The 24320-nt window shown below is 38.3% G+C and overlaps 2 protein-coding genes across 6 annotated transcripts in view; one reads left to right on the top strand and one right to left on the bottom strand.

Annotated features, from left to right (window-relative positions):
* LOC139131554 (copper-transporting ATPase 2-like) overlaps window positions 1-22554 on the bottom strand; it is a 34489-nt gene extending 11935 nt beyond the window's left edge. For 2 of the 5 annotated variants that reach the window (XM_070697649.1, XM_070697653.1), the window contains exons 1-10: window positions 22422-22554; window positions 16833-16966; window positions 10259-11786; window positions 6165-6404; window positions 4116-4279; window positions 2856-3017; window positions 2516-2598; window positions 2131-2290; window positions 1358-1591; window positions 225-474 (exon numbers count right to left, since the gene is read on the bottom strand). In XM_070697649.1, coding sequence (XP_070553750.1) covers window positions 225-474; window positions 1358-1591; window positions 2131-2290; window positions 2516-2598; window positions 2856-3017; window positions 4116-4279; window positions 6165-6404; window positions 10259-11786; window positions 16833-16966; window positions 22422-22431 — 2965 coding nt within the window. In that variant the 5' untranslated portion in view covers window positions 22432-22554. Of the gene's footprint in view, window positions 1-224; window positions 475-1357; window positions 1592-2130; window positions 2291-2515; window positions 2599-2855; window positions 3018-4115; window positions 4280-6164; window positions 6405-10258; window positions 11787-16832; window positions 16967-19846; window positions 20076-22421 lie in introns of those variants that run through there. The other 3 variants (XM_070697652.1, XM_070697650.1, XM_070697651.1) reach the window with 3 other exon arrangements.
* Window positions 20116-24209, top strand: LOC139131559 (4-hydroxybenzoate polyprenyltransferase, mitochondrial-like). The gene is made up of 2 exons (XM_070697665.1): window positions 20116-20198; window positions 22197-24209. The coding sequence occupies exon 2, from the start codon at window positions 22245-22247 to the stop codon at window positions 23439-23441; it is 1197 nt and encodes a 398-aa protein (XP_070553766.1). The 5' UTR covers window positions 20116-20198; window positions 22197-22244; the 3' UTR covers window positions 23442-24209.
* The last annotated feature ends 111 nt before the right edge of the window (window positions 24210-24320 follow it).

Here is a 24320-nt window from a genome sequence, read left to right as displayed (position 1 = left end):
AGCCTTTAAACCATCCACTTCTTCTAATCCACAAAATCAGCTTAAATTATGTTCTAAAATGAACACATCATTTGTCTAATGACCATTTCAACCATGTCATGACAAAATGAGATGACCTACTTTTGGGTAAAGTACAAATTTTTGAACATTTTCAAACAGTGAAAATACAGAGAAAAATTGTAAATCTGACTACGAGACATCTAAATGTAAGTTAACCAACCAACCTGCTTGTTTTGATACTGGCATAGATTCCCCAGTGATCAGAGACTCATCAACCATCGTCTTGCCTTCTATCACTTTACCATCCACGGGAACTTTGCTGCCCGGCACCACTTTCAGAACGTCACCACGGTGAACCAGGTCAATACTGATCTGTTCTTCAGACAACAAATCGCCTTTGTCGTCGTACTTGACCAAGATGGCTTCTGTGGCTTGTAACGACATCAATTTTGCTAGTGCTTCCGATGTTTTACCCTGCGATGAACCATTAGTAATTCATCAAAATTCACACCAATTTATTACTCAAACATTTGTTATATAGTGTAATCTCATCAAAAGAGACAAAGGCACTTTGGTTTTGTGTTGTGTTTGATTGGCCCAACTAAGTGTATGCATCATCTCCACACTTTCTCCCCTAAGTGTGTATAGAGTTGGTGGCCATTTTGGATTTCAAATAATATTACATGTAACAGGAGAGTTAAGAATATTTCAATAGAGAACATTGTAATATTTCCAAATGCACGATGTGAGTGAAATTTGGACAATGAAGTGTTTCCAAATTCATCATAAATATAGCCCACAGCAACAAATGTCTCGAATAATATCTACCGTACATATATACGATTCCATTCATCTACCAGTAACAGCATGATGTGACAATACTGGCAATATTCAACCATACAATGGCTGACACTAATATTAAATCCAACAAGAATTCAAGACTATATTTCAATATTATCATACATCAAAGATCTTGTACAAATATTGCAGTAAAAATGTTCATTAAGTACAGACTTTTAATCCATAGACCCTCGAGAACCCGTTTCTCGAGGGTCTATGTTTAAACATGTGATGTCTTTCATGTACTTTATTACAATATAACTGCTGACACAGTCAATCATGACCAAAACTGATTGAAAATAATTGGCTGAGTTGCTATTAGATGTACCGGTACTGAGTTGATAAGGGGTAAACATTTAAGAGAGAATATTAACATTCTTTTATGATAACACATGTTACCACTGAGTTTAGTGCCATTTGACTTAAACCCTGCTTATCTTCAAATTACCGGTATTTCAATAAAATACCAAAACCACACTTGAAAATGGTCCTGTTTGAAAACAAACCTTCCTCTTACCTTGGCAATGTGTTCTAACCATCTTCCAAAAGATACAAATACAAGCAGCATCGGAGGCGTGTCAAAGAATGTCTTTGGACTCACTCTGTGTTCCTCAATGATCGCTATCAGTAAAATTATCACTGAGTATATGTATGCCACGCTGGTTGCCAGGACGATGAGGACGTCCATATTGGTGGCTCTGTGTTTCATGGCTTTGTATGCTTGTACATAGAAGTACCTTCCACCAAAGATCTAAAATGCAATAATGGATGAAAATATCTTTTAAAAACCAACTCAAAGTCGAAAAACAGTTGGAAATATAGGACTCTGCAATGAATTTCAAAACATTTCATTGATTTTATGTGGGTCATAGTTTGTATTTTGAAAAGAACAAGAAGTCTTGAAAGATTATTCAAGGGAACCAAATACACATTTGGTATACTTATATTTTATGCTGCAATAGTGTTGTGACAAAATTTAGTGAAAACCTTGACATCAATTTACTTTTCAACAAACTACAATGTAAAGTATGAAGACAAGGCTGCACTGACCAACTGAATACTGAGCATTGTCATGTCTGACAGTTACAAAAAGAAATATAAATAATTGTAATGGTCAAAAATCAATGGATATTGGCAACGAAGTCCTTTTTGTGCCAATTTTCAAATATAGCATCTAACATTACAATTACTTTTCAACTTTATGGATACAGATTTGAAGAGATAATGTCAGATTTGTCATCGATAAAAATCCTCTCAACGTCTCATCGTCTGTTACCTGGCTTGACTCACCTGACATGGAGTGCAAAGGAAAAAGAGAAGAAGGTTTTCCAGGGATACTCCAGGAAAGATACACTCCGCACCCTTTCCAGCACCGATCACACGGAAATAAATTACAATAGCAACGACCGGAATTCCAAAGATGAGTGAAAAGAGGAATGATCGGCGCCATCTATCATGGTCAAGGACAGAGCAACAAGAAATAAAACAACGATTAAGAAAAGGAATTTTTAGTAAGGTTGTTGCAGAAAATTTTAATATGTTACATTATTAGTTCATTGAAGATTTAAACCACTAAATCATAGCCTCTCAATTCAAAGTTGAAATCAAATGGTCATTCCATAAGGAAATCATCACATAATCAGCATTTGGAATGTTTTGCATTTTGCTATCTTACTTTTTGATCTCTGCTTTGTGATCCAACCCATCCGTTTTGGACTTTGCATCACTGGCTGCCAGCTCAGCCCCGAATCCTGCATCCTGTGACAGGAAGAGAAAAAAAAAATGAGTCAGTGGTGAACTTTAGTCATCTCCCTGTTGTTACCAGAACATGATGAAGCTGTGCATGACATACAAATACAAGAAAGCTGATCTCATAAAACTATATGAGATCATCTAATCTCTCCTCACGTATGGAAACACAAACAACAGAAAGATGAACTTTTGATTTGTTCAAAACACAATGTGAACAAAACAAATCAAAGATTTGCAGAAAATACCAACTAGTTCAAATTTACCTGCACATATTCGATGATATCTCTGGGACCTGTCCTTGATGGATCGTATTTAAACTTTCCTCTTCCAGTTGCCAGGGCAACAGAGGCATACTTCACTCCCGGTTTCTTGGCCAACGTTGACTCAATGAGATGAACACAAGATGAACATGTCATACCCGTAATCTGATGCAATACAGGAAAGGAAAATCAAAAGCTGTAATGTGATATTTCTTTTACTTACGTGTAATGTATATAGTATATGTGCAATGTAATTTTGATGTTTCTTTCTTGAGAGTGTCTGACTGATGACATTATGGCCTGTCTCATTCAAATCTGTATTTGCATATCAAGTTGAAATAGAACTTTTGAAATGCAATGATGTCCGGCCTGATTCAATACATACTATATCTATACAGTGTATCAGATCTTATGGAAAAATAATTCAACCATTTCGCTGAGAATGAAAATCTAGTTGCCGTGATTTCTTACAAGGTTCCTACAGCTATGAGTGTGTGGTATATGACTTGAATTTTTACACAAAAGACAAAGTCACTTTCAAGATTTGTTTCTTAGCAAATTACAGGCAATCGCTGTTGGGATTGCTTGGTACTTTGACATATCATGCAATTTCTTTTACAATTCAGTGGTTATATCTTTTATGAGATTTATTGCATCACTCATTTCTGAACGTCAAACAATCTGCACACCTATCTCTAACATCTATGGTTTAATATCCAATTTTATTTTCAGGGGATATACCACATTATTTTTATTATAGTTTTTGTCAATGCGTCATCTATGAAATTGTGCATGAAATATTGTATGCAATTGAATTACAGCAAATTTGCAGTGAGTTGGCATTTCTCACATGAATTTAGATAAACAGAAAGAAAAAAATACACTATCACGTCAAACTGACAAAAATAAACAGAAATCTCAACAATGTAAGATGTTTTACAAACAGAACCACAGTTCACTCAAAGAAAGTGACTTCTTTCATTCAAAATCACACATAATACTGTTCATCGTGTCATGCAATACACAAAATAATCATTTTCCAAGAAACATGTTCAAATAAAATTTCACAATGTCACTATTTTTAGAACTTTTAACCATCATGCTGCTATTTTGCCTGTTTAAGACATGTCATATACTTGTTGTGGTCTGCCGCGTTGTTTCAGAACTACGTTTCCTACATGTTTATATCACTACATGTAACAGTACTGTTGCTACAGCTTTGAATAATACCAGATCCACTGGCAAAAAAAACTTTCCACTTACCGAAAGTTCCACAACGCCATCAGAAACAGTTTCATCTTCGATGACACTGGCCCCAAACCCCATGTCTTCAATCTTATTGGCGATCTCAGCAGGGGTCAAGTAACTACTGTCATATTTGACCTCTGCCTTCTGGGCCATGAGGGCCACCAGTACGTTTTTAATGCCTGGTAAAAATCAGAAGGTAGAATCTCAGTATAAGTTGGACAGAACGCGTCAAAAACAATATCACCTTCTGAATGGGCTATACTATGGCCAACACCCACTGTTTCGTTTGATAGAACTGTTTATATGTAAACTAGAAAACAGAAATGGCAAAGCTATGTAGATGACATGCTTGGGAAAATGTTGAATTCTCTGGCAATCAAAGTTTTTATAATAAAGTTATGATAAAAAAGTTAATTTCTGAATGTACTATCTTTAAAATGTGATTACTAGATAGTTCTACCTATATAATTCAAGGGCAGATATCTGTTCATAGATTTACTGACATGATTTTCAGCCCTTCTGCCACTTCACCTTTGACCTGACGTTCCATGTGACAAACCAGCCCCTTTCACTCTTGTAAGTTATCAACCAAAGTTTTTATGGTTGAGTTTAATAGACCTGTATACTGTCAATTTTGAAAGGGCAGCTTAACCCTTTCACCACCATGGTTTGGCCTGATCCCATTGTTATCAATGGTGGTAGTGGACCTGTTTACAGGGAATTGGGGGTGAACAGGTTAAATTTCAATCTCCCTCAAAGTGACAGACTGAGCAAGCACCCAGAGACGTGACTGCTCACAGCAATAAAATGACACTGATGGCAAATGTCAAGCGATACATTTTGCAGTGGCGTTGCCTCAGGATCTAGAGTCCAATTCCCACTACACTGAATGAATTGTAAATCATGGTTGACATATGTTTAGTTGTACAAGAACACCCATCAAATGAAATGAACTGCATGAAATCCTCTATCCTTATCCACTAAAATATTGCATTGGAAAATGATAGAGGGGTTTGTCCACACCAGAGAGTACACGTGCAGTAGAAAGTCTTTAAGTCTCGCAGAAACAAACATGAGCATCTGATAGAACAATCTGTTCAGAATAAGACGTAGAGATGGCACTGCCTTTACAGTGGTTGCATACTCTCAGGCGGCAACACCAGCAGACGACAAAAATGGGTAAAGATGGAGCCATTTCTGAATTCAAAAATCAAAACACAAATGTTTTGTTTTTCAGTATAAATATTCTTGATGAAATCTTACAAGGAATGAAAACGATGCTCAAGTTGGATAAATTCCTGTCCTACCCACACTCTCACTCACTTTGCTACATCATTGACGCAAAAACCGTACACCCACATACTAAAACAACATGATTGCCAAAGATGATTATCGACATTTTCATTCATCAAACCCACACACACAACGTCAAAAACACAGCAGGAACAGATCCCTCTCAAAAATTAACACAATGAGATGGATAATTGCGTAATTACCATAATCCAATATCACGTCACCGACTAAACAATGGATTTTCAACATTTCAAGTAAAACACAGCAACTCCTAAACGTGATTCTGGTCAGTGTTGAGTTTCAGAATTTCACAATGAAGGGTGAGTATTGCTGTGAAAATACTGACATGAAAATTTAATAAAATTTCAGGCAGCAGCACCGAGATGAAACAGCCACTACTCATAATTTTGGTTCCACAGTGATGTTTCCTATTGCAAACTGGGACTTCTTGATTGCAAAAATGGGGAATTAAAGAGCTTCAATTTAGCAGATCCTTTTTTCAGAAAATCATTGTGTTCAAAAACATCACACAGCGCACTGCAACATTAACTTGTCTTACTGAGGGTACACAATTGAATTGTATCAGTAGTCCTTGAGTAATTGATTATGACTTTAGGCGTATTTTCCCATCCAAGGAGATTTTACTAGTGCTCAGTCACCATTATTAAAGACTACAAAATGAACAATTTTTACCTCCTCAGAGTCCTGTCACTTGATATTTTTCACGTTTATAAAGGAGCGACAACAAGCAAACCTGAAAAGGTAACCTACCATCTTGCTTGGACAGTGTTCTCTCAATGGTGGCCACGCATGAAGCACAGGTCATTCCCGTCACGTGCAGGTGACAGGTGAGTACGGCCCCAGCACCTTTCTCCAGATCCTCCGACATCATCTTGCCTTTAGTATGGCTGAATCTGATGTCCCATTTATCAGCCTCTCCTATCTTTCCCTGTGGAAGCTCTCTGGAGGCACGCTGTTGCTGTCGTGGCTTCGGGACCGCCTCGATCACGTCTAGCGGAAAGGACAGACATGTCAATAAAACTTGAGTGAAAAGACATCAGTTGGATAAAATTGTTGTATTTTCGTGAAAAAATCCTGGAAAATTATAAAGCGATTTAAGGTACTTATTCTTAATGACAAATGATCCATGACACGCACGGAATCTGTTTGACTGAGCAAATAATAATAAAGTTTTTTTAATTAAAAACACAATATAGCCAACATTCTCCTGAGTTGCTATGTCAACAATCCTGTCAAACTGTGTCAATATCATTTTTTTCCATCATCAGTCAAAGGTGCTAAGACACATAGACAAGATGGTCAGTATTTAGTTCCATATGGAAAAGATTGGTCGATTCTGGTATATCACACATGATACCAACATCAACAGGTGGTCATGGTTACAGAGCAAAGATACTGCAGATCAAAAACTTATACCTGTAAAGTTAGAAACTGCAGAGGTTCACTGTTAACCAAGAAATTCAAATCCGTGCTACGATGACAATCAGGCATACAGCGGTACTGAGCAACTCAAATCGTCCACAGTCCAGTATTTCAGCCAGTGTAGGTTCAGATACCCTGTCTTTCATTGGCATATACCAGTACTTTGCTTTGGAAAGCCTCACTGGGAGCATGCATGCGTCATCAGGGTGGGTTGCAAATTTAATCTGGATGTTTGAAAACTCTACTTTCTAAGCGTTGTACCCTCATAATTCAGAAAGACTGTCTCCTAAAATGGACACTATTGTATAATCACCCTTCCTTCGTCATTCACGCATGTAAATTATCATCTCTCACAGTGCGATTTAACATTCTGATGGTACACTCAATATTGTCCAGTTTTCAAATTTTTTTTATTGGTTTTCCTGCCATCGACCATTCATTGGAGCGCACATCCATTTGTTAACACTTTGTATTATTTCAAGACTGAATGTCAGTTAGTATCAGTGGAACACGTAGACTTACATAAAAATTTATGTAAAAATTTTTTTTTAACATTGTGCATGTAAAAGTTTTTCTGTAATTGACCAAATTTACACTTCATTTTCCAATTCTGAATCAATTACAAAGAAGCTTTGCAATGGGGAAAAAATTTCAGTCAATTTAACATGATATGTATCTGTTTAATCGTTTAATCAATTATATTTTATCCCACATAGCAACATAATTGATTTCATCATATCATGTTGACAAAGAATTATGGCCGACTGCTAGTACAAGTGAACTACATGTAGCCATGCAAAGTTGCCATATGTAAACTACATCAGCCATTTTTGGTAAAGTATCCAAAAATATAATCACTGACCTTATGCATATATACAGGAAGTCCCACGAAAAAAACTCAACAAAAATTTGTTTAAAATTACTAGCTCTCATTTCCTTCTGTTTTACATAAATTTTCCTGTTTTCATTTTTTTTTCACCTACCAGTACATGTACATCACGCTAGTCATTTGGTCGTACATTTTGCCATTCCCACACTTCATATTCATGCCAACCTGTTTATTCAAATTAGCTTACATGAATAAGATACGTATATCAACGCACTGCTGTTCTGAAAAACTGAAGCAAGCCCTCTGTCGTGATTTTTTCCACATAGTGTATTCGACATGATTTCAAGATATTTTTACCTCTCTGCACAAGGACAACTTTGAGTCATAATACTCATAAAATGACGATGAAAAGAGTGCAGTACTATTCCTCCAAAGAAAGACAAAAAAGAATAAAAATTGTCTTGAAGACTGATCAGGCACATAACAGCTGCAGCTGCCATCATGAAAAATATGAGCTAAAAACTAACATTCCAAATAGCCTTTGTAGGTTTTTGACAGACTGAAAATGAAGAGATTATTGAAAATGAGTTACTATATGTAGAACCACATTATCATAAAACAGTCCATCTGAAGTAAACCATATGGCCGTTTTCTGAACCAGCAGAGAGTGTTGGAGGTATTTGCACACTGAGGGAAAGAAATGCTGATTCATCAGAATTCATGGAGGCTATTACAGTGACATTCACACTAACAAATACAGTACGCTATCTTGCTAATGAGTGAATCATCTTTTTTAACATAAATTTCAATTGCAATGAACAATAAAAAATACATTCTCTTTCAGTATTTTGATCTGGTAGAGCATCGCCACTGTTTACACAAAAATTGATAGTGATGTCCTGGTGATTCATTTTCAATTGAAACAAAAATCTATTTGCATATGTAGATTTGCAATATGTAGCTCATGGATGGCAGAATCACCTCTTTCTCTTTAGTCTCAAGAACCGTCTCACTTCTAACCCTAATATCGAAACTAGCACTGTGTGTACATAAAATTTTGTTCTTCTCAGATACAAATTTAAGAGAAATTCATTCACAACTGCTTGACACCTTTTCTTACCAATTTCTCCTCATTGCCACCCACGGAGCTAAGACCATCAAAACTCCCTTCCCCAGTAGCCAATCCCAACAAAAGAGCAGTCCATACAAAAGTCTGGCACATACAAACATGTAATTTGTAAAGTTAAAATCTGCACTCATCAACGATGACACTGCTGTGTGAATACTTGATCATCTGAGCTCCCTTGGATACATGTATATGTAATTCATTTTATAGTTACACTGGCCAACTGAATGACAGCTCAAGGTATTTAATGTACAAATGGATGGAGTGTACTTATCACCCCTACACTCATGTCTCACTTTCTTTGTTGAAAGACTCTTAATGGTGAGATTCTCCCGGGAATTCTCCTGAATACCTGTACAAAACCTAGGGGAGAATGATTTGACTTTATGCTCATAGGACTATCTTATTGCACCACCAACTGACTTGCCATATGTCCAAATACAAAAACGCACCTATAAACTTATGCGCGTGCACACACACACACACACTACAAAGCATGCACACATAAGAATGTGACCGATTGTTATTCTATACCAAAACATACACAATGCTTGGAATTTTACATTTTTTATGTGATAACCTGGTATTAATAGCTGTCACACTTTGAAAACCATATACATGCAGCTGAGCAAGCCTTTTTGAGAAACTGTAACAAGATTACTAGTATAGAGCATTAATACTATATATCTTCTATTTTTAATTGATTATGCAGTTTTTGGTAATTCAAAAAATTCCCAAAGAAGGCTACAGCTTTTCATGATAATGGTCATGGTCCCTTTTATGGAGGGACCGTGCTCTGGTGTAATCACTCTGAATCAAACTTGGAACTACCAATAACCCATACACATAATGAGAGACATCGGAAAACATGTCTGCCACCAAGCAACCCCTGGGTGAAACTGAAAACACATCTGCTGGCAACCAGTCTAGCTATTCACTGCACAATCACAACTGTTGAAATAATTATGATACACCTGATGTGCATGTAAATTATAGGAAGTTACCGTGGTTGCAAAAATCTTTCAAGTTGAACAACACAACCGAGTGACTGGAAATCAACTACAATTCATTTGATAATTCATAGATGTACCTCAACCAGTTCAATTTGAGCCAAGATGTTCAAGCTGGTTACCTTTTGTTTTTTCAATGATTTCTTTTAATGCTTTCACCGCCATTTACATGTACCTGTCAATGGGTCAACCTACCTTATTGAGATAGTGGAAACATACCACAGTTTGCCAGTGATGGGGGTCAAGCACATGCTTAACCCCTGGGGATGGTAATTAACACTTTCACTCCCAGGGTTTGGCCCAAACCAATTGACGCCAATGGTGAGAGTGTAGGCCTGTTTACAGCCAATTGGGTGTGAACAGGTTCAAGTCTGTCATTCGAAGCCATTCTATAACAACTACCTCATTATCTCTTCAACTCAACATAATCGCATTAAACACTACTATCTACACTCACCTGGTACAGATGCTACAAATCCCATGTCATCGATTGCTTCCACTATCTGATCTGTCTTGATTATTTCCGCATCATGTCTCACTGTACCGTTATTTTCCTCTAGCAAAACCTTCACAGAAATCACCCCTGGAGTTTCGGAAAGTTTGTTCTCAATCGTCTTGACGCAGGAGTTGCAGGTCATTCCTTGAATGTCAATGACTGTCGTCTGCGTTGTTCCGGCATTTGGAATGGTGCATTCGAATCCCATGTCGTCGATGGCGTTTCTCAGCGCACTGACATTGACGACGTTAGAATCGTACTCAATAGTCGCAGATTTGTCTTCAAGCGACACTTTTATTTTCTTGACACCAGGATGTTCTGAAAGTTTACCTTCAATACTTCTAACGCATGAATTGCATGTCATCCCTTCCACAGATAGCACAACTGTGGAGAGCAGTTGCTTTGGTGGTATTTCAGTGTTTGTGGTGCAGCCTCCAGGTAGGCTTGCTTCAAAACCCATGTCATCGATTACGTCCCGTAAGTCTTCCGGTTTGGTGTTTTTGGGGTCATACACGATGGTAGCTTTCTTCTCCTGTAAAGAAACACTGATACTTTCTACGCCAGGATGTTCAGATATTTTCCCTTCGATGGATTTCACGCAGGAATTGCACGTCATTCCTTCAACTCCAAGCACAACAGTCTCGGTAACCTTTGCGTTTTGTTCCCCACCAAGAGTTGCATCAAAACCCATGTCCTCTATAGCAGTTCTCAGTTCCTCTGGAGTTGTCATATTTGACTTGTAAATGATTTCAGCGTTCTTATCCTTCAGGGAAACATTGATTTTTTCAACGTCGCTGCGAGCAGAGATTGTCCCATCGATTGTTTTCACGCACGAGTTGCAAGTCATTCCCTCGATGTCAATGATGACTGTCTGACTCATTGCACTATTGTCAGGTTTTTGTAACAGAGGGTCAAATTCTGCCAAATCAGCACCATTCTGTAAAGTGGCATCAAAACCCATGTCATCAATGGCTTCCCTTATTGTAGGTGGGCTGGTGATTGACGGCGCATACCTCACCACGGCTTCCTTTCTCTCCAGTGATACCTTAATACTCTGGATTCCGTCGTTGCCACCAATCTTTCCCTCAATACTCTGGACACACGAGTTGCACGTCATACCTTCAACGTTAATTGTAACAGTTTCTACATTGTTTCCCCTGATCCTGGATTCAAAACCCATATCATCAACAGCATCTCTGATGGCAGTGGCCAAAACCACCGCTGGCCGAAATTTGACATGGCCGGTCTTATTGTCCAGAGAAACTTTGACCTCATCAATACCGTCCATCTTGGCAATGTTACTTTCAATCGTGTTCACACATGAATTACAAGTCATGCCTTCAATCTCTATGACAACTTCCTCTGTTGCCGTATCAACTTCAGGAATGGTTGCCTCAAAGCCTATATCATCTATCTTGTCCCTTAGTTGCTGTGGTGATGTCACTTCTTCAGAGTATTCAATTGAGGCTTCCTTGTTCTCCAGAGAGACCTGGACAAGAGGAGACACTTGAAAAGTTATGAAAGAAATAACACATTCTGTTGTGTTAATGTTGTCCACAGCTTGGAAAATCAGCTTCCATTTACATAACAATGCATAATTTGCATATACTTTAATATAGTGAATAAGTTATGAATAGAATCCTCCGAAAACCACCCACCCCTTCGACAGTTGTGGAGAAACCCAAGTTTTGTGCTGTTCAAAAGTTTAATGTTCTAAAAAGCACGAATATCATAACTGAACAATGAGGTTTAGTTGTTTTCAAAGTATCTGTCCATGAAATCAACAAACTAAAACTTGAATATTTGGTATCTTTTGACAAAAAGTTTATCCTGGAAGTGCTAATGTCTTTGAATTTGGTAAGACCTGCATATTTTCTTCCTTTATGTACATAACGTCATAAGGCACCAGCTCCTTAACGTTGCCACACTCACTCTGAGTTTACACAGCATTCTACAGTATATGGTCACTTCACAAAAGAGTGACTGTCTACAGTGGTATCAAAAGTACATCCAGCTCAGTGACACATGGCATTTTCTAAATCTTCACATTTTGTTTTGCAATAGCTATAGTGTGCATGGTTACACTGCAAAGGATGCTGACGTACCAGGGTGCATTGCAAATCCAGATTGCATCAGGGCTTATATGCATAATGTTGTTATAGGATTACAGGAACATATAATAAAAAAATCATTTATGAATCCTGGGCCAAGTACGGTGGTAATGAGGTACATTTGGCATTTTATGCAAGTATTTGTTCCCAAAACTACCAATGTTGTATAATAAAACTTGTCTGACATCTTGTTCTAATCTTTTTATACGGATCCAAAATAATGCTATGCATGTTTTGACAAGTGCTGAACAATAATCATTGGTTGAAAACATGCCAGGCTAGACTAGAATCTCTGTGTAGTTGAGGCATCATACTGAAACTAAGGAGAGGTCTTTTGAGTGACACCATGATAGAAAGAGTGTACGTGTTACGATCTTTAATTTTACAAAGATTAGATCCTTTAATGTTACAAACTACAACAAACTTTCCATGGACTACACAATTTTAATTTACTCTGAAAGTGACTCTTGAATGCAATGTGTAATTCCTAGCATACTATTTAATATTCATATCTGATTAATATCTGATATCTGATTCTTGATATGGGAACGGATTTTCTCCAAATGCTCATTTTCAGCACAAGTAATTCAAATTTTGAATAGTAAAACTAGTCAATTCTAGTATTTTCAAAAATGAAATGATATTGGAGAAAAAGTGCTACAAATCAAACATGCAAAGAGCTAAGGGATACTTTTGCAGCAAAAATAAAGTGTGCTTCAAGTGTACTTCAAGTGTGTTTCTGACTGAAAGCATTTAAGCTTGTTGACATCACCAGCATATTTTCTGTCAGATATTCAGAATTGTATAGAATCCACACTGGGTAGTACGCATAGCTGTGCATGTAGTCTGCTTCAGTTGTTCACTGTCATTTGAATTACCATACTGAGAGGTTTTCATTCAAAGACATAAAACACATCATCACAATTGTATTAGACGTAATGAAAAATAACAAAACTTGGCACCATATGCATACCTGGCGATATATTTTCTACTTCTTCACCAGAAATTGCCTTCTTTTCAATCACAATTCATGACTGAAATCACAGTAACAATATTTGTGATTTTTACAATCCCTGTTGTACAAGTGGCCTCCTAAATCTGCTTATTTTGATCACCTTGTTAAAATCTACAATTGGACGCAGAATCTTTCAATATAATATTTTCCTGTTGAAGGCATGCAATTTTCAAAACTGGTATTTCTTTTTTTACAATTATAGCTGGGTTGGGTTTTTCAGAATAAATCCATAAGGTCATATCTGCTGTCCACTAGCACCCGTTTTTATCAGTTTGTATGATACATGTTAAACGGTTAAAAAAAAAACAAGAAAACTGACTAAACATTTCATGGTATTCAAAATTGGGAATGAAAAGTAATCAACAAAATCTTGAAATGAAAAAAATTCACTGCAAAGATTGAAATGAATAAAACCAAAGCCCTTTAGTCTTGTTTTCAAGCATTTTGAAAAAACATACATCAACGGTTTCATAAATGCATCAAACATGAAATAAATAATATACAATACAAAATCTTGTAATCTTGAGCCACAAAAGACTTAAATACAATGGAATCATTCATGAATGGCAGTGTACATACCTTGTCATAGACAGTACACACACGCGAGCTGTGGTGCTTTGTAGCATGTTAGGGTCACAAACGATGGTATCTCTATTAACCCATTCATACAGACACCAGGTACAATGTAAACATTGAATCTAAATATACAAATGCCTTCCCTGTCATCTGCACGTAGGCAATTTAATATGTAACTACACAATATACGACTTCCTTATCGTGGAGCGTTGGTGAACGCCTAGTCACTTGGTAATCCAGCAAAACAATTACTCAGACCTTCTTAAACAATCTAGTGATTCTGCACAAGGTGGTACCATGATGGTATTTGAGAAAATATTTGACCATTATCCAGATTTCATGAACTAAAAAGGGTCCACACATGCTGACAGTATTGCAGAATTGGATTAAGCCCAATTTTTGTCCGAGATCTGGCACCACTCTGTAGATTGTAAAATTATTCCCTGTAGCATAGGGTCTGAATGAAGTCATGCTAGACTCCGTATTGCGGTTTATTGAAAACGTACATTGTGGTACCAGAGAAAGGTCAGAATGTCCGAAAACTGACCTTTGTATGCAGCACATTTCAAGCTTCTTATCAAGTCAAACCACATTTAGCCCAGAGCTCTTTTATCAGCATTTGAGTAAAGATCAACAATTTTTCAGTTTATCTCTTAAACTTCAAAGCTAAGGTTCATTAAGACATCTCATTGAGAAACTGCATAGGCCTAACAGCCACAATAAAGCCTCCATGCTCTTATTACAAATTGGAAACACACAATGAAATAGTGTGGCAATTTCAGAATTGTATGTACAAAGAAACATAATTTATTGAAATGTATGGCACAAACACTCGGATGAGTTGGTCTATTTTCATAATAGAAATATGTACGTGTACACTAAACTTCTTACATTTTCAAAATCTGGCAATTTTTATTTTTTCTTCTTTTTTAAGAACCTCCATTTTTCACTTTATTTTCTACAACCAAAAGCCGTAGACCTGGCTACAATTTAGTTGAAACAGAAAGAAGCCAGATTTTCACCACAATAACTTGAGACACAATCATGGGTGATTTTTCACACGCAAAAGAAAATTTATACATTTTCACTGTTAATACTTGATCTGGATTCTCCTTGAGATATAATAGTTATGGGGACAGTCCACAATATAGGATTGAACATAAATGTGTGTATCAAAACAAGTGAGTGATGTCGGTGTGATTCCCAAGGCTCCACAAAGAATGGCTGTAATTTAGCTGTTCATACAAATCATCACATCATGACCTCCCAAGACTCATTTATCAAAACAGCAACTACGGATGTCAATGAGTTGGTTCATTATAAATCAGTGCATTTTTTTTTGCAGTGGTAAAGCTGAACAATATCTGTTCCATCAAACTTGTTACCTCTTCATTCAACCAATCCACTCATCAACCTATGAAGCCCCGTGGTTCTTGGAGGATGCAACTATGGTAACCATGTTGCATTACGTCTAAAAAAATTAGAATAAGTGGCAACCCATACATGTAGGTCTACTTCCAAAGCCTTTTTGTGAAATTTATTTTTCATTTTAAAAAATAGTGATGGGAGTGTACCATTGATTTTGGTAATTGTTTTTGAACACATGTAGCAGACCAATGCACTCTTCTCCCCTAAAAAAAACAATACATAACATACCTGTCAAAACAAAACTACAGAAAAACTAAAATTTCGTATTTGCAGGAAAATTTGGTTTTGTGGGTGTGTCTGTATGATTTACTACTGCTGTAACTGCACATAACACCGATTCATTTATGCACTGCTGGGTTCTATTAATACAACAGTATTGTATCAGCACCAAAAGGTCACTTTTAGTTCACCACAATATCTGAACAACTTACTGTTGACAGACAGACTTCCCTGCAATTTCAATTCTTTTATAAAGCCAGCGCAGCTAAGCATTTTCATGAATGATGTACGGAATATTAATGTGAAACATCTAGGCATGAAGAATGCAAATAATTTAGCGGCTTTGTCGCCATTTACTTTAATGTGCCTGGACAAATGAGTTTATTGTACGTGACTGCAAGCATGTGCACACATTAGAATCCCAACACTTCCCAAACAAATTTAATGCAGTACCGGTATATTTTTAGATGTATTCTGCTGCTTCACTTGTTCAAAAAAGAAATGAAGAAAACATTCACACAACAAAATAATCTATCCAAACTTTTCCTTAAATTTATATAAATCTCCCACTGTCGTCAAATAAAAAATAAATTTAGCGATTCATGTGACTGTTTAATGCTAAAAAAATAATATTGACTTGATTTCAAAATTTCAAACAAAATGTATTACACCCTTTACATGCATTGTGAAAAAATACAATATAATAAATAGTTTTGTATATGTGTTTTGCTTCAATGGGAAAAATGTTTTTTTAACAAATATGGTTATTGCAATGTATGGGAAAGACGTATCAACCTTTTATTTTTTTTCTCTCTGAAGATCTGCCAAGAGTACCAGAGGTTGAAGAGATGGCAACAAAGGCTCAAGTCAATGGATTGGCACTGCACTGTGATCACTTTGTTATATTCTTTGTTATATAATCTCTTTGTGAATGAACAAAAAGCCCCTTGAAAAAAACTGGCTATTTCTTCCTCTGCAGGGAAATTCACACATACAGCACTCATAACTTTGTATAATCTCTCCCCTCTCCCCTCTATCCCTTTGGAGAGGCCTGCTTTACCATCGAGGACAAGGGCTTTGGGCCAAATTTTGGTGAGGATTAAAAAAGTTAAGGTTCAGCTGATCTTCTGTCTGTCCAAGTTTGGAATATGCAAGTAAAAAGTAGAAGAGAACAGTATCTTCTCACCTGGATCTTTTCCACACCTGGCATGTTGCTGAGACTTTCTTGTATTGTCTTGACACATGACTGGCAGGTCATCCCTTCTATTTTGATGATGCATTTTGCTTCTTTGTCCATCTTGCGATGCCACGCGCTCTGACCTGTCAACAATACAGAGAATTCATGATGTTATTCCAAGGTTCTTGCGAACAGGGTCAGTGAAATGTTCATGATGTGAACAACCACTAACCTTTTTTACCACATTTGGGAAGACATGTACATTTTCACTTCAGGATAGAGAGCCTCACAACAACTTGCAACAAGCAAGAAAGCTAGACCAGAGTCTTGATATGCTTCAATGTGAGAGCAGAACATTTTTTCATAAGATACACTTCTAAATTTCAATCATTGTATATTTCTAGTATCAGTGGGTCAGCTGTGAAGGTTTTTCCTGCAAAAGTTACTGCCACACATATTGGAATATAATGCTGTCTTATTGTCAGCCAAAAAGTGCTATTGATTTGGTCCGTGTACAACAGCGTGACCTTTGCACTGAAAGTGAAAGGACATGGAAATGCGTCAGACATGAAACTGATAATCATTTTTTTCACTTTGCCTTTATTATGCTAGATTATAACATACTCTGTTCATTCAGCAAAAACTAGGCAACATGCTGAGAACAAAACAGACATCAGATATTTCAGGAGTTTTTTGATAGTCCATCATTCCAAAAATAGATTCTTTGCTCATGACATTAACAAGTCTGCAATCATTCGTGAAAACTGATCAGAAAATGTCAGTTCCATAAATAACTGCTCAAAACCAGGTGGTTGCTGCTCAACTGAAAAAATTAACAGGAGATTAGAAGAGATTTCTACCATACATGCTGAGTAACATTGATTGATAACACCACAGTGTTTGTTATGCCAAAAATATGGTAATAACAAGACAACTGAAATATAAATATTTAAAATATAAAAGACACCTAAAGTAGATTGTTTAAACCTTATTCTGCTAAGTACGTATGTCACCATCAGGTCAAGGTGGTTAAAACCAACTGACATAGGGTACAAAACGCCCCATATGTTCCATTTTAACTAAGATTTGACATTTAAAGCCCATGATAATATATATACTGTAAACATGATTTTTACTGGCGAAACCTGATATAGTATAAAGTAGGCGAAAATATGTTGTTTTGCGGATCAATGTCACCTTTTAATAACTCTGAAGATGGGGAAGTGACAAGTCTGGCAACAAAACGGTTAACTGGAGTGAACATTTGATTGCATGGTGTGACTGGTTAATGCAAGGGATGAATAAAGTGGGACAGTATAGATACCACAGGAGAGGAACAACTTGTTGATCACGGAAAATGACTGTGTAAGGAATACCCGGAAGGAATTTTAGGTCTATCTGTAGCTTTGTAAAAAGTTAAAATGTATTCTTAATATTGCTTAAAATAACATATAGTCATAATCCCTTTAGTTACAATTTCTCTAATCGGTTTTGTAACAACATACTATCATGTTTTTAGATCTCCAGTAAAAAAACGGAGTTTTTAATCTCAACTACACTTCTGGTGCTTTTTTGCAGCTACTGATGTGTGTTTTTTTTAGTATTTTCCTCTGATGTTCATATCCTTAGTAAAGGAGGTTGTGTTCCATCAGATTACGGAACAACATTTTTAAAATACTAACTGAATCAAGTGAATGCATCCATGTGGTCTCACAGTGTTTTGTCATTCACTGATACAGGTGAGAGATCATTTATAGCAGATGTGTTCTTCCAGCCCCTCTGTGACTGAAATGATATGTTTGACCCTATAATGAAATGTGATGTTTACAATTCACAGCAGACAACTGGAACTTAAATTACTGGGTTTTTTTAAGCTATTTTTATCATACATCACAAAATGTCCTGTGTCTCTTACACTTGGCATTCATCTTGTCTTTGTTCAACTCCTAAAAGATACAAAAAAATACAGCCAAATACAACAACGTGTTGTTACAATGCTTTACATTTTGGGCTGAAAAGCATATTATTCATATCCTCTGAAAATGATATACAACTTTCATTTTCACTTTCTTACAAGTTATTTGCTTGTGTTTGATTAGCATATCACACTATTTTTTGTGACAATTTGTCCTGCAGACAGCCAGGACTCACGACAACATCACATGGTTATTATACACTCATTTATTTAAGAGACTAAATAATGTTTTATACAACATACATTTCTAAACAACAGAGAAGACATGGGATATAAAGTAATGCTGAAAACTGTTCAAACCAATCCTATTTCCCTTGACAGAAACAGGTGGTATCATGCTTTGGCACATAGACTGTATCAGTGTATGTCTTAATTCTATGTCTTATCACCCAATAAGAAACTCTCTCCATGGTCTGCATAGTATAAGAAGATGCAGTATGTGAACATGTAATAGAGGGACCGTGTTTATAATTACAAAAATTACCTTGATTGTGATAGGGGTAGTTGTCAACGCAGGGTTTCTACAGAAGTCACTCTCTAAACCGTTGCGTCTTAGAATAATGCAACGTGACTGTACTGTCTTCCCCCCCCCCCCCCCCCCGAGGTTGTGGTGGCCTTTCCATGCAGCTTTGTACGCTACAGAAACCGCACGTAGCGCGTAGTCTTAATCCCTTCATTTCAAACTCACTATCTAAAACGTGTCGCGAGTACCACAGCATCCGGGAGTTACAACTTACACGGCTATAAATAAATGGCGGTTTGCGTTGCGATTTAGCTCCGGTGAACTTGAACATATAATAGGAAGGAATTAGCAAGGACTTGTTTTGATCCACTGGACACTAACAGCTATTGTGGACTTGTCGATCAGCTGATTTGCTGTGAGCATATCTGGCACTACTTTCAGATGTGTTCCCATCCAGCTGTACGTCTGATATTTCACATTTGATAATACGTTTGTTCAGGGTGGATACGGTACTTCAGATCTTTTGGTAGCTCCATGCCCAGACAGAGTGCAAATGTTGTCATAGACACGAAAGTTAAAACTTACCTACCTACCTCAATACCTGTTCAAAATATAAGCCTACATGAAGGACATCGGGGGATCACAATGGTTCTTAAGAGCCGCTGCGTTGCTTTTATCTAGGAATTTTAGACCCTTCGTTAGTTGGTTGTGATATTCAGTCGTACCGGCTGACTACATGGTACGATAAAGTCTCCTAATAAAGTCAACATTGTCAGTTCCTGGCATCCAGTCATAGTCACGTCGTACAGTCTACAGAGGGGGCGATGGTCATATGACACTTGAACTTTGACCGACATCCCAGCGTTCAACAGCGATGTGAGGAGACACCGTGTCCTGCATCCTGTGTACCACTTGTCGTGCATAGTAAATATTGATAGTAAGTGAATGCATCTTAGCTATCTTTTGATATTTTTGAGCACTTTCTGTCGATGTAACGTATTTATGCGGTGAGCAAACGGGTTTCTATTGGTTAGAGTAGCCGTGCGTACCGTGCTGTGTGTTCCCACCACAGTCGTTTGGAGAGCTATTCAGCGCTGGGACTATTCGCCCCATAGACGAGTGTACAGAAGCGAGAAATACCCCAAGTCTGGAAACAGAATGGCTATAAAACCACGCCATGTCACATTCCGTGTCCGATTTCACTGTGAAAATTAGCAAGTTCATCTATCATGCAACCGTCGATCGTTCCCTATCATTCTAAAATTTCATACCTGATACTTTATCTGATTCAAAACGCTCGTTTCGTGTGATTTTCGGCCGAATTCGACGGACACCTCGCCAAAACCTGGGGTGAGCAACATTCCGGTCACCTCACAGTGGACGTTGGGCACCTCCACTTTACTGACGTTAGCGCCGCGTACCCATGAGGGGTGACTGGAAGGTTGTTCATGCCTTATGTTTTGGCGACATGTCTTCTGAACTCGGCCGAAAATCACACGAAAATTCATACCTGATACTTCATCTGCTTACAAAATGCTCATTTCCTGTGATTTTCGGCCGAGTTCGAGAGACACCTGGCCAAAACATAAGCGTGAGCAACATTCCAGTCATCCCTCATGGGTAGGCGGCGCCAACGTCAGTAAAGTGGAGGTACCCAAGAGGTGACCGGAATGTTGCTCACCCCCAGGTTTTGGCGAGGTGTCCATCGAATTTGGCCGAAAATCACACGAAACGAGCGTTTTTGAATCAGATAAAGTATCAGGTATGAAATTTTAGAATGATAGGGAACGATCGACGGTTGCATGATAGATGAACTTGCTAATTTTTACAGTGAAATCGGACACGGAATGTGACATGGCGTGGTTTTTATAGCCATTCTGTTTCCAGACTTGGGGTATTTCTCGCTTCTGTACACTCGTCTATGGGGCGAATAGTCCCAGCGCTGAATAGCTCTCCAAACGACTGTGGTTCCCACCACACACAGTACGCAGGCTATTGGTTAGGACATATGACCCTCGAGGGTCCATGGTTAGGGATGCAGCACTGCAACTTGCAAGAGCAAACACTACCGCGAGACACTTGGCCCTGCCCTGGCCCTGCCTATGTTATCATAGGGGCTTCGTTCGCGAAGAGACGCGCCAAGCGCCTGTGCGTCTATGCATGCAGCAGGTACGCTGCACATCAGCAGGGACATGGTGGGCTGTTCCAGGCGCATGGGATGCCGTTTGCCAAACTGTTTTGGGTTGTCGTTGAGAGTGCATGTATACATGGTGGTGTATATAATGTCATTCCTGACATCACCTTCGTGAATTTAAACTACCCCGAGCTGCACTTGCACTCAACGTGTAAAAGTTTTACGTATCCAAACCCACTATTATATACTTTTCACCTCAACTGCAGGGACAACTCTCCCATTCATGTATACATCTTCAAAGATCACCATGGCCTTTACTACAGCTAGTTACTAAAGTCCTAAATCATGAGTTAAGATGACCTTTTATTACAAGTCTTGAAGCCAGTGTCCAAACCGGACACAAACATTTGGATGCTAGCAATTAAAAACGAGTTTTCTTAGTTGCCCTCAGCTAGAACTCAATCCCATGATCCCAATGATTCCCAAAGTCACTAGTGATAAATGTGAAACCGTAGTTTCGCAGCCACAGCCACAGCTATCCTCTGTGGATAGAGGGACTGTGGTGAAACGATTTCCATGTTCACTACATGCCATACTCAATGCTTGGAGCAACTGAATTTGTCAAGTCCATTATTCTAAGCCATAGCAACACTTATGATCACTTCCAAATATATTTGTATGATGTAATGTGAAATTGGGAACGTTTTCTTGAATTGCTACGCAGTTCCCATAAAATGTGAACCTTTATCCATTGTTTGTTTGTTTTTAAATCTTATACTCAAGTGTCTCTGTCATTTGCAGGTGCTCTTATATCAATCTAATGACGGTATTTTAAAGAACCAATTAACCATGCTGTTAACAAGGCTGATAGGTGAGCCGAGATTGCGGCTTTTACCAAGACAAATATTTTATGCTACCAGTCTATCTTCACTGCATAACAATGACAGAGGTAATGTTATTTGTCCAGAGTGGAAAATGAACCACCAGATGGATTTGGCTCCCCCTGGGTTGAGGACTCAAACCTACCTGCACACATATCCTTGGAAAACAGGAAATAAGCTTTTCAAGCATGCACAGTGTATGCCAGCATTATTGCAGTCTTGTCATTTGAGTTTAAAACCAGCGGCAGCAGTGAATGCCATGCCGCCATGGTTACAGCCATATCTGAAACTGATGAGGGCTGACAAACCTATCGGTACATGGCTTCTTTATATACCTTGCACCTGGAGTATCAGCCTTGCAGCACAGCCTGGGTGTCTACCGGACCTCTATATGTTAGCCCTGTTTGGATTGGGTGCATGGGTGATGAGGGGAGCCGGATGCACCATCAATGACCTGTGGGACAGGGACTTTGACAAAGCCGTGGCTCGCACAAAGACAAGACCAATAGCTTCGGGTGAGGTCTCCCCGTTTCAGGCTTTCCTGTTTCTTGGAGTGCAGCTCTCAGTTGGACTGGGCGTGCTACTGCAGTTGAACAACTACAGTATCGTACTCGGCGCGTCCTCGCTGGTTTTTGTAGCCACATATCCCCTGATGAAAAGGATTACATTTTGGCCGCAGCTTTTTCTGGGTATCACCTTCAACTGGGGTGCTATGCTGGGCTGGGCTGCCGTGCAAGGCAGCTGTGACTGGACAGCTGTCTTGCCTCTATACATCTCCTGCATTGCATGGACACTGTTCTATGACACCATCTACGCACATCAGGATAAAGAAGATGATACACTGATCGGAGTGAAATCAACAGCGCTGTTGTTGGGCGACAAGACCAAGCCCTGGCTGGCAGGATTCGCATCTGTCATGATGGGGGGACTGACACTCACTGGAATGGCTACAGATCAAGGTTTTGCATACTATGCAGCACTAGCTTTAACAGCTGCTCACATGGCAACGCAGACACTCACTGTGGATCTTAACGAAAGTGAAGATTGTTGGAACAAATTTCAGTCCAATAAACGACTGGGACTTATTATTCTTGCCGGCATCATTGCTAGCACTGTGATGAAGAAATCCACTGAAGAGAATTCAAAAGATGAAAAGAAAACTTGATGATGTGCATGTGTTTTGATATTAGTAAATAAAGGGATATTGTCACTGACAAAAAGCACTGAAATACTCATTTATGTGATTAGTAGCGGTTACACTAGTTGTCCAACACTATAGTCCCTCCACACAAGTGTGAGGGGTCTGTGCAAACACCGAGCTTGATGACATAAAGTGATATATGATCATGTCTATAGGGGGCGCTGTATAACTCCCTGCAAAACTTCCCTTGCCGAGAGAAACCTCTTTTGTGATAACAGTTTCATTTCAAAAACTGTGTGATAACTATTTTTAGACTCGTTGAGGGGGGGGGGGGGGGGGGGGGCAAATCGTCAGCAGTTATAGAATCTTTTGAGAAAAATGTGCAAGTGTACGTTGCTTTGAAAATAGAGCTACAGGAGACAAAGAAGTACAGAAACGGCAGACGATAGAATAGTACTGTAAATGTCCTTGACGTGAAGTACCCGCAAAATTTTTAAATAGGCATAAAAAGTGACATTTGAATCATGTTAAGTCTGTTCAGAACTGAATATTTCTCAACTGTATGTAAAGTGGTGAGTTACTTCGATGAAATAAGTTATTTTACGATCCATCAACGACTTCGTGTTGCTCTCTTGCTACCTCCATGCACAGACAACCTGGAGAAATGCTTGTGGAAAATGGTTTGATTTTACGTTGAAAGAAACATGCCACTTGCAGTATATGTATGCGTTTAACTGACTTTGCATGTACATGTTGTGTGTGTGTAATAAAATCTATTTTTTTCCGAAGTGAGAGTAGATATTCACAAACTTGTTTGCATTAAGCCAACAAAGCGTATCGGCTTATGCCCACCGTCGTTCTCTGCAGCCAAATGTTGAGTGCCTATGCCAAATGGACGCATTC

This window comes from Ptychodera flava, chromosome 4, assembly GCF_041260155.1.
Source record: "Ptychodera flava strain L36383 chromosome 4, AS_Pfla_20210202, whole genome shotgun sequence".
Lineage (NCBI taxonomy): Eukaryota > Metazoa > Hemichordata > Enteropneusta > Ptychoderidae > Ptychodera > Ptychodera flava.
Note: the sequence above shows the minus strand (reverse complement) of the source record. Positions and strands in the feature narration are given on the sequence as shown.